At 34.0% G+C, this 19,120-nt stretch overlaps 1 protein-coding gene across 6 annotated transcripts in view; it reads right to left on the minus strand.

The window, feature by feature from the left end:
- The window catches only part of Adgrb3 (adhesion G protein-coupled receptor B3), a 721,663-nt gene that overhangs the window by 314,484 nt on the left and 388,059 nt on the right, over positions 1-19,120 (minus strand). For all 6 annotated transcript variants that reach the window (XM_074080490.1, XM_074080476.1, XM_020162286.2 and 3 more), the window contains 2 exons: positions 8,809-8,958; positions 7,915-7,990 (listed from right to left, as the gene is read on the minus strand). In XM_074080490.1, coding sequence (XP_073936591.1) covers positions 7,915-7,990; positions 8,809-8,958 — 226 coding nt within the window. The remainder of the gene's footprint in view (positions 1-7,914; positions 7,991-8,808; positions 8,959-19,120) is intronic.

The raw sequence follows: 19,120 nt of genomic DNA on the forward strand, positions 1-19,120 counted from the left end.
ATATGACAAACCTATAGCCAACATCATACTTAATGTAGAAAAACTGAAACCATTTCCTCTAAAATCAGGAACAAAACAAGGCCAAGAGGCACATGAAAAGATACTAATCATTAGGGGAATGCAAGTCAAAACCCCAACAAGACAGCTCATTCAAGTGAGAGGGCTACTAATAAAAACAGAAAACAACATGAAAGTGCGGATGACAATGTGGAGAAGTTGTGGCTTATCTGCAGTGTTGATGAGGCAGTAAAATGGTATAGCCTCTTCGGAATACGGTATTGGAATCTTCTGAAAAAAAAATACCATGTGATCCAATGATTTCACTTCTGGGTATAAATCCAAAAAAAATGAAAGTAAGATCTCAAATAGACATGTCACAGCCATTTTCATGAAGCATAATTTGCAGCAATCAAAGCAAGGCTATGCACAGAACAGAAACTACTCAACATTAAAAAGGAAATCCTGTCACACACAACAACATGGATGAGCCTCAAGGGTAGCATAAAGAGAAAGCACAAAGTTGGTTGCCAAGGACTGGAGAGAGTGGTAAAGGAAGATAACATTTCAGTTTTGCAAGATAAAGGAGTTCTAGAGACTTGTACAGCACGTATGGATAGTTAACCACTGTATTGTACACTTACAAATAGTTAAGATGGAAAATTTTTATGTTGTGCATTTTTACCACAATTAAAAATGCAATACGGTGTTCAAAAAAACATCAGTGAGGACAGCAGAATTAACGACACACATAAATTGTAGCTCACTATGCACATAAATGAAAATTATCAAAACTTCCGCAGTCTTTCTCCAGTTCTAGGTTTATCACACATAGCCCAAAATGGAGCGTTTTCAAACTTGCTTTAAAAAAGGCCCACAATTTAAAAGACACACAAAAAATTAGATGATCTCACATATTCTGAGAACTGGTGGACTTCATAGAGAATAGGATAAATATATTTACCTTAAAAACTTAAATCAAGTTTTAGTTTAGTGAGGAGCCTCCATACTGTTTTCCATAGTAGTTGTGATCATTTACATCCCCACTAACAGTGTATGAGGGTTCCTTTTCTCCACATCCTCCATATATTTAATTGCATTTTGTATTTTCATAGTTCACGTTCATAAATGTTTTGTCCTTTCAACATTGCTCGATGAACCATGTAGCCTACTTTGGGAAAATACTCATATTTTGTACCACTAATGATTAGCTTTAAATTAAATGTGTATGCATGTAATTTGTATTTTACTATGTTTTAAAATTTGTTTTATTTTGAAAAAATAAAAAATAAAAACAAATCAGCTTATGGCTGCTAAAAATAGGATTTGGCTTACGTTGAACTTTGAAACAAGTTAGAATGTCAAGTTTGGTTTTCTAACAGATACAAAACTTAGAATTTTAAAACTGCTAAGTGATAGGGATGAAAGTTGACTTTTAAAAGGTATAGCCAAATTAGGCTAGGATTTTTTCAAATAATGTACTATGTCATATTACAATGTCTTATACTCAGTCATGTCAATTCACTATCATCAAGGATAATTTTTATTTCTAATGTTTTTATGATAGGAGATCCTATAAAAGCACAAAACATCATAAGATTCTCATATTTCAGTGCACATTGAGAATGAGGGAGCATGGCTTAAAGTTTAGGTCCTGAGACTACAAAACACGTGTTCCTGGGAAAACTGCCTGCATGGTAGGATTGCTTTCAGAGTGCACTGCTGTAAAAGTGATTACTTTGGTTTTCTATTACTTGCAATGGTATTTAGTTCATTTTCCCCACTGGTGCTTAATTCTTTTGATATTAGGAACTGACATGAATTTCATATCCTAAACATATAAAATTTCAGAATCATTTATCTTTATTAACTTAGTATAGTCAATGGAAATTCATGTGATTTTTTTTGCCTTATTGACATTCATCCTTTTGTCAAAGATAATTTTCTAATTACTATTGGTTTATGAGAACATTGTCATTCTTTTATCAATAATGTTTTTCCTGACATTTAAATAGTATAGTGGAATTTACATATAAAAGTTTTGGTTAGATTTTATTTATTATCTTGACTGTTAATAACTAGACTAAAATGGATTTAAAAACTACAATTGCATTTTCCATATTTTTTACACACTGCTCACATACTCAGATTTATTGTGGTTTTCCAAGAAAATTGGAACCCATATTTTTAAGGTTTTTTTTTTTTCATTTTTGAGATAGGGTTTTGCTATGTAGGCCAGGTTGGCCTTGAATTTGCTGTGTTGCCCAGGCTGGCTTTGAATTCTCAATTCTGTTGCCTCAGCATCCCAAGTGCTGGGATTCCAGGCTTGAACTACCACATATTGGGTTCTATAATTTTTAACTATAAGAAAGTATTCCAAAGAAGAATAAAAGTGGGATTCTGAGAGTAGCACCTATTTAGTTTAAACTTGAATACGAGTATAATTTCCTCAGTGGAAGGAACAATTAGGGTTGCTTAATTTAAAAAGGGAATGCAGCTATGTAGTAAAATAAAAAAGATAGTTCAAAGACAGAATTGACATAGTAAAAATGGGAATACTACCAAAAGCTATCTACATGTTCTACATAATTCCCATAAAAATCCCAATGACATTCATCACAGAGATCAAAAAATTTACTCTAAGGTTCATTTGGAAACACAAAAGACCGTGAACAGCCAAGGCAACACTCAGCAAAAAGAGCAATGCTGAGGTATCACAATACCTGACTTCAAACTATATTACAAAGCAATAGCAATAAAAACAGCAATGGTACTGGCACAAAAACAGATATGGAAACCATTGGACCAGAATAGATGACCCTGATATGAATCCACTTAGCTATGCCCACCTGAGTTTCCCAAAGGTGCCAAAGACATATGAGAGAGAAAAGACAGCCTCTTCAACAAATGTTGCTGGGAAAACTGGATATCTACCTGCAGAAAACTAAAACTAGATCCATGCTTGTCACCCTGAACAATATCAACTCAAAGGACCTTAATATCAGACCTGAAACTTTGAGGTTAGTACAGTAAAGAGCAGGGAATACACTGGATTCTTCCAGTGTATTGCTATACAGGTATAGGCAAGGACTTCCTCAGTAGAACACAAGCGGCTCAGCAACTAAGAGAGAAGATTGACAAATGGGACTTCATGAAATTAAAAGCTCCTGTACAACAAAAGAAATGATCTTTAAATTGAGGAGTCACTCACAGAATGAGAGAAAATCTTTGCTAGCTATACATAGACAAGGGACTGATAACCAGAATATACAGGGAGTTCAAAAAACTAAACTCCCAAAAAAATCGACGACCCAGTGAAGAAATGGACAATTGAACTGAACTGAACTTTTTCAAAGGAAGGAGTCCAAATGACCAAAAACTGCTTACCATAAAGGAAATGCAAATCAAAGCCCACTAAGATTCCATCTCACTTTTATTTGAATAGCTACCATCAAGAACACCACCAACAACAAATGTTGGTGAGGATGCAGGGGAAAAGGAACCCTCATACATTGGTGATAGGAATGTAAGCTGGTACAACCACTATGGAAAACAGTATGGAGGTTTCTTAAGAAAAGAGAAATAGATCTGCCATATGACACAGCAATACCACTCCTAGGCATATACTCAAAGGAACGTGACTCAGGTTACAACAAAGGCACCTGCACACCCATGGTTTTTGCAGCATTATTCACAACAGCCAAGCTATGAAAACAGCAAAGATGCCCCAGTACTGAAGAATGGATTAAGACAATGAATTTTTACTCAGCCAAAAAAGAAGAATGAAATTTCATCATCCACAGGTAAATGAATGGAATTGGAGAACATCATCTTAAGTGAAGTTAGTCAGACTCAGAAGGTCAAAGCCTGTTGTTCTCCCTCATACATGAATTGTAGACCTAAAATAAAATGCAGCAATATTATGGGACACAGGTCACACCAAGGGGAAGCTGTGTAAGAGAGGGATAGGGTAAGAGAAGAAAATCAAAAACTTGAATGAGGTTGATGTGCTCACTGTAGAGGAATGAATATAGAAATTTTAAACTGGCTGGGGCCAGCATGGGAAGGGAACTAGGGAGGGTTGAAGAGGACTGGAAGAGGTCGATCAATTGGAGTTGTAATACATATATGCATGGAAACAACACAAGGACACTCTGAGTGTAGTTATCTTTACCTCAAACTAGCAAAACCTGCCATGTTTCTCTTTTTATCTTTTAAGTTTTTTCTTCTACAAAATTAGAGAACAGGAGTTGACATGGGTTGGAGGGGGAGCTGGCAGTGGCAGGGAAAAGGGTAGGAGGATGAATATGGTGAAAACAATTTATATACAAGTATGTAAATGCAAACATGGTACCTGTTGAAACTGTTCCAGGAATTGGGGGAGGAGGGATGAAGGAGGGCAGTGGGGGGCACAACAATTAAAAGAAAAGAAAAAAAAATTAGCCTGAAGAATTTTTGAATACATATTAGGGTAAGAGAAGGAAAGAAATTTCTCAATAAAATAGTTATTGTGCAAAATCACAGTGTGAAGGATAATTTCTAAATTATTTTTCTTTGAAACATTGTATCAAGTCATCCTGGAAGTCCCCACAAGGTAAATTATGCAGTCTCATTCTGAAAGCCTAAATAGCAAATCTAACATTATTCTGTGTATGGAGAAACTTAGTTCCAAATATATCATCAGATAATTAAGTTATCACTGAGAATATCTAAAGAAAATATTGATACACTTTTTCATACTTTATAAGAAGACTTTTTCTTTCCTATTGGGTTCAATTCACATAAACTTGAATACTTAACAATATGATGAAAAATAAGTATAATATGATACAATGAATAATATGATATATTTCATTCCACAGTTCCTAAGATATTTTCATAATATAAACATTAGCCTTCTATGTATCTTATCCTTTAATTTTTCATTTAGGATATTTATCAGATAGAAAGATTAATTATTTCAGAAAAAAATTCCTTGATGTTTCATTATTACTAACCACTCTCCTAAGAGTTTTGACAGTAGAGATTTTTAATATTGTACCACGAGTAGTGTTGCTACACAGTAAATGTTTGCTGAAAGAATCACCCTTGTCTGTTAACAGATATGTTCTAATTTAGCAAACCTACAATTGATTGCTCCAGCTACTCACAGACTTTGTAGAAGAATGTTTTGTAAAGTAGTTCAAAAACAACTGTGAGAATCCTTAGTGGTCACATTACGAAGTAACAGAACATGAGGCCTAAACACTAGTCTTTCACCTTTCAGGGACTGCACAGACAGACATTTTATCCTAAACATTCTATTGTCTTTGTTCTGATCAATGATCTAAAAATGACTATAATTTTCCTGAGGTCATTTACTGAATTACTTTATAGACAGAAAGTGTGAGTAGATATACATAGTCATATAACAATTTTATAAACTGTTGACACATAATAATTGCATGAATTTGTGGGGTACAAAGTGATGTTTTGATGGTGTGGTGGTGTGTGCACTGTGTAATGTTTCTATCAGGGCAATGAGATACTTATCATTTCCAACATCATTTCTTCATGTGAGAATACTGAAGACTCTCTGTTCTGGCTAGTTTTAAATATTTAATACCACATTGCTATCTATAATCCTGCTGTGCAATAAAGCACTAAAATCTACTCTTCCTATGCAACTGTAGCTTTATACCTGTTGCATAATTCTAATTCTTAAACAGAGGTTACTAAAGACTTCAATCTAAACAATATGTAGAGACTTTCTGCAATAAGGTAGAATTTTTGAAATTGGAAAGAACATTTAAGTTCAATTCCCACATTTCACATAAAAATACCTCAGTAGTTTGCCCAAAGGCCTAAATGAATTGGTTTGCATCACAGGTTAGGGTATTAGATGCCCGACTCTTCCAGGTTATTCTCTGCTATTTTTATTAAACCAGCCAGAATGAATCTATTCATCTACTCATACACTGTGACAATTGCCACAATTCAAAATACCGAACCTCTAATTATATGTCCTTTCTTCTTCTTTTTTTACAAAAAAGGCTTATATCCCTAGGTAAATTTCCAATTTCCTTGACTTCATGGATTATGGAACTTGGAATGATCTAGTTCTGTTTGTATAGGTGAGTTTGTTCTATGATATTATATAGAACAAGATAAATCATGTAATTTTGTTGGACATCTAGGAGGGAAACTAATAATCTAAAGGATTTTATGTTGAATGTTTTATTTGCATTTACTGTAGCCCTCAGGAGCAAATAGCACAATATAGCCTTACAGGTGCTTCTATTTTAAAGTTAAACTAAATTGTGGAGTGACCTAGATAAAGCTTTTATAATGTTAAATTGAAATTAAAACATATGTCACCTGATTATCAGTCATTGTCTACAGTTCTTTTTTAAAAGACAAGTTTTATATAAATGAACTTCCTGTGAAATAAGTGTTTAACTTTATCTGGACTTTAAAAAAATTTTTGGCGGGACTAGAGTTTGAACTCAGGGCTTTGTGCTTACAAAGCAGGCCCTCTACTGCTTGAGCCACACCTCCAGTCGATTTTACTCTTGTTATTTTGGAGACAGGACCTCGGGAACTTCTTGCCCTACCTGGTCTCGAACTGTGATCCTCCTGATCTCAGCCTCCAGAGTAGCTAGGATTACAGGCGTAAGCCACCAGGGTACAGCAACATGGGCATTTTTAACCTTACGCATCTCTCCTCTTTTGCCTTCAAGAGGCAAAATGACAACATAACCATGAATAAATTTTATCTGTGAATAATTATGCACATCAATGTGTTTTCATAAAGCCAGTGCAATAGTTTAGAATTAGCATTTTAGTTTTGAAAACATTATGTTAGCAAAACACAATCAAACTCAAATCTATCCAAATCCATGAAGCCCAAATTCCATGCCGAGGAGAATGGAATTAAAGAAAAATTCAGCTTTCATGTTTGTCTCTAAGGTTGAAGGAGAACCTGTACTGCATCCCCAGGTACCTTGGATGAGTCACTGCCTACATTAGTAAGATGCTTCTGACTACTAACTGCTACTCCCCAGGAAGACTTTTTCTGCTGGACTGCATTCTAATTTTTCTTATTTATTTGACTATTTGTTGTGCCCTGATAGAACTGTACACATCATTCAAATGCTCTCCTCCCTAAAAATTTAAAGCTTTTTAATGAGCATGTGAGGAAAGAGCTCCGTGCAACTGTGGCTGTGTTTAACCAAAATATAACTTTGTCTCAATCCTTTAAAATGGGTGGTTTGAGGAAGCAGATCGTCATGAGTAATAAAATCACTATCTACATTGATGTGAATGATGTTTTCTGTGGGACTTGGTAAAGTAGATAAGACAATAGAACAAATAAATCAATGTTGGTAGAATTATTATTTGTAATTTTTAATGTTTGAGAAGAACAAAATCAATGATTTCTTCCAAAAATAGTCCTCCAGTTTAACAGCATTTTCCTTAACTATTTGTAGTTGAAAATTTATTTTAGAACAAATCGATCTTGTGCAAATGAAGAACAAAACCTTGTATTCTTAGCTCAATTGACGCTCCTTTAATTTCATGTAATGTGAGCAGTATCGTTAAGATCAAATAAAGGAAGGAGACAGATTAATTTTAAAATGACCCATTCTACAATAGGGCGTTGAGTTTTTTCTTTCCTATTCTTTCTGATCTTTAGGCAAGTCATGATTAATTACAAAAGAACTGCAAGGCTATAATAATCAGACACAAAAATTGTCTTTTATAGTTGTTTTGAAATGAATAATAGGCTAATAATCTGTTCATTAAATTGGTATTTTCTATTTCATTTAAGAAGAAGCCCTTTGTATTACCAAAGCTTGACTATTCTCACAGAATGAACTATAATCACATTTAAAATTATCTACAAAGATTATAACAGTTCTTTACTTCTTAGCTTACCTCAAAGTGGGTAAAATTAGATCTAAGTTTTTGTATAGGACAGCTCCAAGAACAAACACAGAGGATTCATCTAATTCTAGAAAACATTAAAATTAAAATGTTAGCAAAACAGCAAGAAGAATACTACCTTACAAACTTTAATCACTTGATCACAAAGGTATTCCAGACCTTGCTGATGCAAAGACAAAGCTAGGAAGCAGTAATGTATGGCTAATCACTCATGGGGCAGCTTGGCCCAAGCACTGTGCACATTAACGGTAGCTGTAGAAAACATGTTTTTATATCATAAACTAAGAAAAATCTTTTTCAGTTGTATTTAAAGGATTTAAAATCCCAATGATATGGGGGAAAGGCGCTAATTCTCTTCTGTATGCGTTAAGTTATAAAGTCAAAATCTCCAAAGAGAATTAAGACCAAAATTTCACTTTTGAAAATAGTGATTAATTTCATAGGCTTCTTGAAATGTCAAAACTTATTTTTTATTAAATGTGTTTAAAAATATAAAAATAATATTCTCAAACCAAAGCAAACTTTAATATGAGGCAGAAATAAAAATGATCTTATGTGGAAAAATGCAACAAGTTTTAATATCTCAAGTTAAAATATTAGGTTATATGCTTTAAACTGGGACAAAAGTGTCAATATTGAAACCTGACCCATGTAAGCTCAGTAAATAGTTTCAACTTATATATTTTTTCTCTTTACCAGATCCTTCCTTCAATAAATTTGGAAGTTTTAGAACCAAGTATAAGTTGTCTATATTTATAAAATTAGTTTGGACTCATGATTGCAAATTGTTTCAAAATTGTTTAACGTATGGTGATTTATACCTAGTGTTTCATGAATTCTTACAGAAATGCATTGCTCAAAGGTCAAATAATTTCACATATTTACCTTTTGATGACACAGGAGTGAAAATGTTTTTTGGAATAACTACCCTATCTTCTGAATTTCTTGCCCAGTCAACCATTCCTTTCCGTCCTTTCATTGGGAAGTTGATGTCTGTTAGAACAGAGGCTGCAGGAAGCTTCTGAATGCTAGCCACTATTAAAAAAGAAATAATATTATCAATCAACCTTGCTTTATTTTTCACTGTAATCAAATTGGTCAAATTAAACCTTGAATATATCCAAAATAGAATTTCAAGTCAAAATGATATTTACTGAAGCAACAAAATAGATATTTCTTCTCATTAGACAATATTTTTCATTAAGGTTGCTGATTCTTTCACTTGTTGATGTAGGTTTTTCCTACTATTAGCAAAACTCATACAATGATGATCAATGTGGAGGAAATACTCTGAGAGTGCCAATAGATACTGTCATACTGTTTTTTTTGTTTGTTTGTTTCAATTGTTAGAAGCTCATACTGCATTTTTGTGAAGTAGTTTTACATACATGACTGATAGGCTGAAATTTGCAAATAAATCTATTTTTTCTTCAGAGCAATTTTTTTTTCATCTGAACATTATCATCATAACAAGTTTGTTATGGACTAGATGGGGTACCAACTCTGGGAGACAGAACTGTCAGCATCCAAATAATGCAGCGCCAATATCAGAAGCCATAGAAGGCCAAAGGCCTTCTCTCATGTGTGTTCTCTCTCATATGTGGAATATAGACCTAATACAAATGCAGCAATATTATGAAACACTGATCACATTAAGGAGAGGTCATACATGGGAGGAGTAGTGTAAAAGAAGGAAACTAAGAACTTGAAGATGGGTGATATATTCTCTATACAGGAATGAATATAGGAATCTTAACCTGGCTGAAACCACCATAAGAAATGGACTCAGGAAGAATGTAGATAATTAGAGAAGATAAAATAATTGGGGGTATAACACATATATACATGGAAATACTGAAAGGAAACTCCTTGTGTAGCTACATTTATCTCAAAAAAAAATGTCATGTTTTTCTTTTTATCTCTTCTCTTCTGCAAAATTGGAGAACAGGTGGGTAGAACAGGTCCTGCCCAGGGGGGAAGGTTGGCATGTGTTGGAGGGAGGTGGCAGGGAAAGGAATGAATATGGTACAAAAAATGCATACACATGTATGTAAATGCAAAAATGATACCTGTTGAAACTTCCATGAATCAAGGGAGGGGGGGATAAAAGGGAGCAGTGGAGGAGGTGAATTCAAGTATGATATAGTTGATACATTGTAAGAATCTTTGTAAATGCCACAACATGCCCCACCCAGCACAATAATAAAGGAAAAAAATAAATTAAAAAATTGTACATAAATAGCACATTTTCTTGATCCATTCATCAGTACTGGGGCATCTTGGCTGCTTCCATAGCTTAGCTATTGTGAATAGGACTGCAATAAATATGGGTGTGCAGGTGCCTTTGTTGTAACCTGACTCACATTCCTTCAGGTATGTCCCTAGGAGTGGCATTGCTGGATTATATGGCAACTCTATTATTAGTTTTTATTATGAAAAACAGGTCACGCTAAGGGGAGGTCACATACACATATGGGAGAGGGAGGGTAAAAGAAGGAAGTTAAGAAGGCACATATGGTTGATGTATTCTCTATACAAGAATGAACATAGAATTTTTAAACCTGTTGAAATCATCATAAGAAAGGGACTAAAGTAGAAAGAACAAAAATAAACGAGGTGAGCTAATTCTGGTTATAATATATATATATATATATACACATCAAAATGTCACAAGGAAACTTCCTGTGTAGCTATCTTAAACAAACAAAAATGTCATGTTTTTTCTTTTACGAAATCAGAGAACAGGACAGGAGAACAGGTCCTGTCTGGGGGGAGGGAGCTGTACCATGAGAAGGGGGAAGAAGTGGAAAAAGGGTGTGGGAGGGTGAATATGGTGCAAATGCTGTATACACATGTATGTAAATGGAAAAATGGTACCTGTTGAATCTATTCCAGTAATGGGGAAGGGGAGAGAGAGGAGAATAATGGAGGGAGTGAATTCAAGTATGATACATTTGATATATTGTAAAAACTTTTGTGGATGCCACAATGCACCCTCACCCAGCACAATAAAAAAAATTTACAAAATTAAAAAAAAAATAGAGCCATAGCCACAAAGCCAATTCCACTTGCAGAAATAGTCATCAAACAGATGAATATTAATATGACCTTAAGACTTTTCCCTTAAATTGAAAGTAAACTGTGTATATGCTAATGGAGAATTATGTTTTTACAGCAAGAATTTTTAATATATATTGCAAAAATTTAAAAATGTTGTTTGGTGATAGCTGAGTATTTTAATTTTATGTAATAGTTATATTTAAATTTATATTATATATGTGCATGCATAATACAAGTTCTTAGGACTTATGATGATTACTTAAGCATTTATGGGTTATATACAATATCAATTAAGAAGTATCATTTGTAAAATTTTACTAGGTTCATGTTTATTGCACAGTAATGCTTCCAGTGTCCTGTCAAGGATATAAATGGAAAAATGATCAGAAAACTGTGCAAGCTTTCACAATAGGAAAGCTAAAGTAAAAAGCCATTAGGCTCTTCATAAGTGGATTTCATACTAAAGGAACTTGTAAGTTAAATCAAGAGAGGATGAAAATTAAGAATTTAACAATATTAGTCATATAAATATATTACTGTACCACTGACTTAGTTCCAAATTAAATTGGTTATGTATTATTGCATCACATAGTGAAATTATACTTCATTAAAGCTCTTTCAGGGTATTATACACATCCATTATCAGCACAGGATGAAATTTCATTTGGCCTGCAATTTGACATATTAAGCTTAAAAAAGAATTTGCTAACTAAATATTGAAGGAAAGAAGGTACTGAGTAACACATAAATTAGATATGGATGTTAAATGTTATTTTTGGATAATAGCTGTAATTATTTTAGATTCTTTATTTTTAAGCAAGATACTTTTCTTGTCCATGAATTACCCAGTTCAAATGTTCAAAGGGGACAAATCCTGTGTTGCATATAGATAAGCAGGTAGCACACTGGAAGCTTATCCTTTCTTCTGTCCCCTGAACAATGATGTGAAAAACCAAAGGCATCTATTTTCAATTTCCTTGACTCCAATTTTAGCTGTCTTGAGATTTAGAAAAAATTTATTTCACCACTCTGTTCTAAAAGCTGATGAAAAGAACTGAAAGTTTTCTTTCACACATTAGTTTCTTTTATAAGGGAAAATAAATGAGAAATAAATGGTCAGGCCCTGAAGTCTAATAATTTCATGAGTTCTCTATGCATATGGAATAGAGAATAATAAATAAATAAACACAAATTTAAAAATAGAGGATATTTGTATCAACTATATATCACTTTACCCTGAGTCAATGTTAAATACCATACTCATAAATTTGTAAATTGATATAGTGATAAAGGTATGTATCGCACTTCATTAAATACATTCATTGTTCAATTAGAGGTATATTAGCTGTCAAATTATTACTACATAGATTGTGCTTTTCAACACAGTACATTAATTCAAGGACTATAAAAGTAGATTACAGTCACTAATTTGATCCCAAGTTCTTTAAATTCCATAATCTTCACCATGGGGCATATATAAAACCAGAAATATATTTATTAACTATACCTATATATATATGTACATGTCAGTTTTTATAAATGCATATGTTTTATAAAATATGTAACATATATTATATAACATTGAGATTTTTATTTAAATGGTCACAGAGAGAGATGCTGGAATATATCTGTTTCTCAAATTGCTTTATTTAAATTTTAAATTAGAAAATCAAAATTGTATATATTTATCAAATGCAGAATGCTATGCTATGGGATATTATACCTTGCAAAGAGCTAAATTGAGGTAATTAGCATCTGCATTACCTCACATACTATTTTCATTTTTGTGGTGAGAACACTAAAATCTACTCTCTAAGCAATGTAGTTCTTAAAGTAAAATGACATCTTCAATAAAACCATTATGAAAACAGATATGAGTTAATATACTTATAGTACTCAAATGATAGCCTCCAAATTATCAATAAACATGTTTTTAAAAGTACAAACTTTTAAAACTTACACATATTTCTCTCAGACCTACCTAAGTAGATGTCTATGATGACCTAGTGGTTCTTCATGATCCTTGAATAACTAAGGGGAAAACCTATTTCTATATGATGACAATAATTTAAAGATGACTTCTATTTCCTTCTTCTTTCTTTTCAGTACATGTACCAGACACTTGGACCAATTCAATCCCCAATCCATTACTGTCTCATTGAGTTTAACAAAAAATGTTGACAAGGATGTGGGGAAAAGAGAACTCTTATTTTTGGCTGGCATGAATGTAAACTAGCCTAGCCATTATGGAAGCCAGTATGTAGGTTCCTTAAAAAATTTAAAATAGACTTTCCATATGATCCTGCCATAACACTTCTGGGTTTCTGGGTATATACCCAAAAGAATCAAAGTCAGTTTACGATAAAGATAGTTGTATACCTGAGTCTATCTCAGCAGTATTCATAATAGCCAAATTATGGAATCAGCCTAGTTGTCCATCAATGGATGAATGGATGAAAAAGTTGTGAGATATATGTGTGTGTGTGATATCACATATATAAATATAATGGAGGTATTGAGGGGGTGAGGGGGAGAGGGAGGGGGCAGAGTGGGTGGTAAGGGAGGGGGTGGGGGCAGGGGGGAGAAATGACCTAAGAATTGTATGCATATATGAATAATAAAACAATAAAAACAACAACAACAACAAAAATAAATAAATATAATGAAGTTTTACTCAACAGTAAGAAGAATAAAATTGTATCATTAGGTAGAAAATGGAACAGGAGATCATCACGCTTAGTGAAATAAGCCAGTCCCACAAAAACAAGTATCATATGTTTTCTCTCATTTTAGGAGCAAGGGGGAAACAAAATAACCAAGTTGATTAAAGTAAAAAGAGGACTGTTATGGAGAGGGAAGGGAAAGGGGGAAGGGATTGGTAGGGTATGAAAGAGTAATAGAAGGGGTGAATGTGGTTGATTACATCATATGCATTCATAGAGGTTTCATGATAAAATCTTTTACTGTGCACAGTTAACATATGCCAAGAGGAAAAAAAACTGTTCAAAACCCTTAGGTAAACTTAGATGCAGTTAGTGTTAAAGGAAAAGGGAAGTTAGTATGTTAGATGAATACTTAAGAGATAAGATATAAAAATTAATTCTAAACTACAACTAGAGTAAAGACATGTCTAGTGCTGACAGATATAAATACAAAGTTTAGGTGCATAGTTACAAATCATGTTTCTATAACAATTGTTGAATTAAATCCAGTCATTGTAGATGTTTCCATGATGGGACAACTTTCCTCAAAAGCTTTTCTTGCAGAAGATTATAGTGCTTAGAAGAAACCTCAAAGGACATGGTGTCCCTGAACAAATAGGCACATACCAAATGCTTCAAAAATTATCCTAAATCATGTTTTTAACACAATACTAGATTTGATTTCTTATGCAGTAAAATAGGTGACTCATCACTGATAAACCACCTGCACTTCCATTTTGCAATTTAAATATCTGGATATGCACGGTACAATTCCCTTGAGATCATGATTTTACCTTTTTATTTTATTTTTTTAATTTTTATGACCAGTGTATGTTTCCTACGTTGGACTCATATTCTCATTCCTCTTGGCTTAGCCTCCTGAGTAGCTGTAATTACAGATGTATGCCACCTCACCTGGCTTAGCATCATGTCTTTTATTGGCCAAAATCTCAAAGGATATGAGTTCAGTATAGATTTTTGTTCATTAGAAAGCAAGAGAGAAATTTTGCAGATGGATCTAAAGTACATGAGTCATTTCTCTTAGCAACCGCTGATTCTGTCTTTTGTTCATCAAAGTAAGATTACATATTCAAAGCTTTATGTTGGATATATTCATATAACCAAAGACAGGAACTACACTTAAAATAATAGAGCTCATTTCAAATGAATGTATTATGTATGGAATTCAATAAGAGTTCCTTTTCCTTCAACCTGTTCTTTTCCTCTTTATCTTTTCTTTCTTTTCCTTTTTCTTTTCTTTATTCCCTTATCCCATAGTTTCTGCAGAGGGAAGGGGGTGCCTTCTCTGGTTATTTGTGTACATAAGGTCAGACAGGTTAATGTATTGGTTCAATAAAGTAAGAGCATTTCTGCATGAATGATAAATTCAGTATTTCCACTGCAGCCAAAACCACAGATAGCAAAGAGCATTTCAGCAGCACTACTTATAAACATCAACCTAAGTGCTTAATGCAGTGGTTCCAATTCTGCAGCACTCAATGTAAATAATCAGAGGAAACGCCCAGGCAAGGCGCATTTTAGACAAATACAAATGTGTAAGGGAAGACAGAAGTTATTTAAAGCTTCCTTAAAAATGGTCCTTTCCATTCTTTCCTTATGTTGATATTTCTGATATATTTGAAGCTTGCATCGTTTTTCGGCTAACAAACTGGGTCTTGATGCATCAATACTAGAAAATTGCAGTTATCAAAATGGAATTGCTTGTGGAAAACCACTTAAGCTTACTATAGGGTCACCTGCCCAGTTTTGAAATCCTATTAGAAAAATGGGGCAGGAAAGAATGATGCATTGGCTCAGTGTGTTGCAAAGTACCTATTAGCTTTGTTAGCATAGTCATAGCAAGCACACAGGGACTGAGTCAAGCCAACGTGCAGTATGACTGTCTTCCATTCAGGAGTTTAAAAGGCCATGATTTTTATTTATATAGCAATGCTGAATTCTTAACAAAATAGTAAGAGCATCTGGAAGGTTAGGGAAAGACAAGTGATACTTATCAAACACTTGCTAGGAACTTTGCACTTTTCATTCATTCCCGAATTCATTCAATAAGTATTTATCAAACATCTCCTCAGAACTTGGCAATGTTTTCAGCACAGCACTTATCCAGATGCCTACATATGATATCTAAGTTAATATTCAAATCACTCCCATGAGGTACCATTATTATCAATATCTTTATCATTATCAGGACCCTCATTTGTAAAGTGAGGGATCAGACACTGTTAAAGTCACTTCTCCAAGGTCATAAGTGGTAACAGTGGGATTCAAACCACAGTTTGTCTATTCAGAAGTCTATGATTTTGCACTGTATGGTGCAGTTTCATTTGATGAAACAAATTAACAGCAAATGTACTGTTTTTCATTACATTTTAAGTATAAAAGACCATAAAATAATAATTTAATTTAAGGAAATAAAACTCTCACATGTCTACTGGCAGATCAAAAGTAGATGCCACTGAAGAATGATCATTATAAAAGGTATATATATATATATATATATATATATATATATATATATAAAATCTTTAGGTTATAACATCTCTGTGAAAAACTGTGTCTTAGGACTCTGCAACTGTGGTGTATAGTACACATTTAGATATTTCTAGATAGATTTTCATTTGGTATCTCTACTCTGTTTTTCCTCATCCACTCTGTCCTCTTTCTCAAAAAGCTGGGACTAGGATGTTGAGGGCCACAGAAGGAGAACAGGATTGCTGGAGTGGGTAAGTATCCATCACTTCCCTGGATACACAGTGGCCGGCAGGGCATTTGTCAATAGCATGGTGCTCTGCGATGAAGCTCCAGTTCCACAATTTACACTACAGAGTGTAAGATCCCCAAATCTCTGGAGTATTGTACACAGAAATTTGGAGGAGAAGCATTCGATTACAAGTTTACAGTTTTTATTTTTAGAGAAAAAGTAGGATCATCTGGTACTCAAAAGTAGACCAACTACATGGGCAGTTAAGAGTGTAAGTACATGCATTCTAATGGTTACTTGTTAATGTCATATCACGTAATTTGAAACTTAGATAATTATTTTGCATATTTCTTTCCAACACAAAAATGAAAACTCTTTAAATTATTTGTGAGTTACCAGCTTTACAGGCTGTTTTTCATACACTAATCATCTCAAAGCCTGGCTGTCTTTGGCCAGCAGAGCATATTTCTGCTTTCTCCTAGGTTTGGTGTTCTGCAGAGACTGCCTTCATCTTCCTCTCATGTCACTCTCCTTTCATCAGCGCTCAATGGTGCTAGTCCAGTGTCAGGCACACGGCTCTTATTCAAGCTGAGTTCTCTTGACCAGGCATTAGTCAACTACAAGCTGCAGCCAAATCTATCCCATTGCCTGCTTTTGTCTGGCTTGCAAACTAAAAATGATTTTCACAATTTTAAACGATTGGAAAAAAATCAAAAGATTGGTCTGTGGAAATCTGTGAAATTGACATTTTAGTCACTACACCAAGATTTGTGTTCTTGTTCCTCACGGCTTTCATGCTACAATGATAGAGTTGGGTAGTTGCAGTGGAAAATATGTGGATCACAAATCCTAAGAAATTTACTACCCAGAAATTGACAGAGAAGATTTGTTTACCCTTGTTCTAGACATATTTTGGAAAAGCTACTTTTGAATATGACTATTTTTTTAAAGAGAAATATAATCTAAAGTCACCTTAGTGTCTTCACTTACTGTGTTATCTATTGCTTGTTCTTTCTGACTACCTTAATTTTTTCCCATTACATATAATGCCATGGAGAATTTTAAGTTGATATTATCAATTTTCTTTCAGCTTTTAGAAAATGTGAAAACAGATGCTTATCAATGTTCACCTTCCTTATGCAAGTTCATAATTTTGATCCTACATGAATACAAAAAAAGTGAGATGGAAAGTCATTTTTGCATGTATGTCTAAACAAACAAACAAAAAATCAATTCAGAAAATATTCTAGAAAATAAATTTCCTTCCTTTCCTCAACCAGTGAAATTAAGTACTGAATTCCTGTGGAAGAAGGAACATTGCATGATAATCAACCAAGTATAAATCAATAAGTGCTTTGGTAAATGTACCAGTAATTCTCTCTCATGCTTTTTCTGTGTGTGCATGGATGTGTGAGGGAGAGACAGAGACAGAGACAAGGAGAGAGATGGAGAGAGAGAGAGAAAGAGAGAGATTATTTCTCCTCAACATCTTAAGTGTTCTTGTCTCCTGCCATGTCTCCTACTCAGAATGTCCTTCTTTTGTCTTGTGTGAGCAGTGTTGTGAGTATTTAACTGAACAGTGTTTCTTCAGCAGAACTCTTGTTTTTCTACCACCAAAGCACTTTCTTCCCCATCTTCCTAGAGGATAGTGTGAACAACAAAAAAAAAAGGAATGATTGCTGACTTCTGATTTACCCTCACCTTCTGTGACCCAACCACAAATACATTCTCTTGGTATTCTTTCTGGGGCATGTCTTAAATCACTGCACTTCCCTCTGTCTCCATTCCATAACCCTCTAAAAGGCACTAGAATCTCTTACCTGAATGAATTCAGGAGCTGACTGGATTTTTGTATTCTACTTTTATCTCCAGAATTTCCTCTTCTCTTAGAAACCAGAGTTGTCTTTATAAAAGCAGATAATGTCTTCTAAAGCAAATTATGTTTTTACCTTTTGAAATAATTCAATGGCTGACCATTTGAATAAAGTTCAAATCATATACTAGGGCCAATGACGCTGTTCACGGCCTGGCTTGTTTGTCTCTAAAGCTACCTTACATATGGCTGGCTATTTGCTGGCTGCTTTTCACAGGTCTTTTCACCATGAGGTTTTCCTAACTAGCTGGAATATAATTCTTAATTCTCATCCTTGGGCATTTGCTAAATTCTTTCTTTCCTTAGCTTAGTCTGCTCTAATCACTCCACATAAAGACAGCCAAGTTCCCATTTCTATAACATCATAATAAATAGGCCTTTTCATTTTTACAAGGGTTTGTTCATTTTCTGCTTCCTACTCTTGATTATAAACTCCAAAAGGAGATACATGTTCCCTATTTTCTGGTTTATGCTAGGAACTTAGGATATAATTGCCCATGTTTTCAATAGGAGGCAGGGAATTTGATGTGATCAACATGGACCCTGAAGTCAGACAGTCTAGATTCCCACTTACTTTATGAACTTTGGCGAGTCACTTAATTGCTTTGTGGTTTGACCATTTATAAAAATCAATAGCATTTCATGAAGATTAAGCTAGGGGCAATTAATTTACTTCCTACATACAGCAAGATACAATGCATGCCAACTTTCTTTTATCCTTAACTTTCGCCATTCTTTGCCTTTGGAAAATACACACATGATTCAGCATTTTAAAAGAGAGCATATATAAAGAATCCAGTGAGAAATGTTTCACAAAAATGCTGGAAGAATGGGTGTAAG

Source organism: Castor canadensis, chromosome 1, assembly GCF_047511655.1.
Source record: "Castor canadensis chromosome 1, mCasCan1.hap1v2, whole genome shotgun sequence".
Lineage (NCBI taxonomy): Eukaryota > Metazoa > Chordata > Mammalia > Rodentia > Castoridae > Castor > Castor canadensis.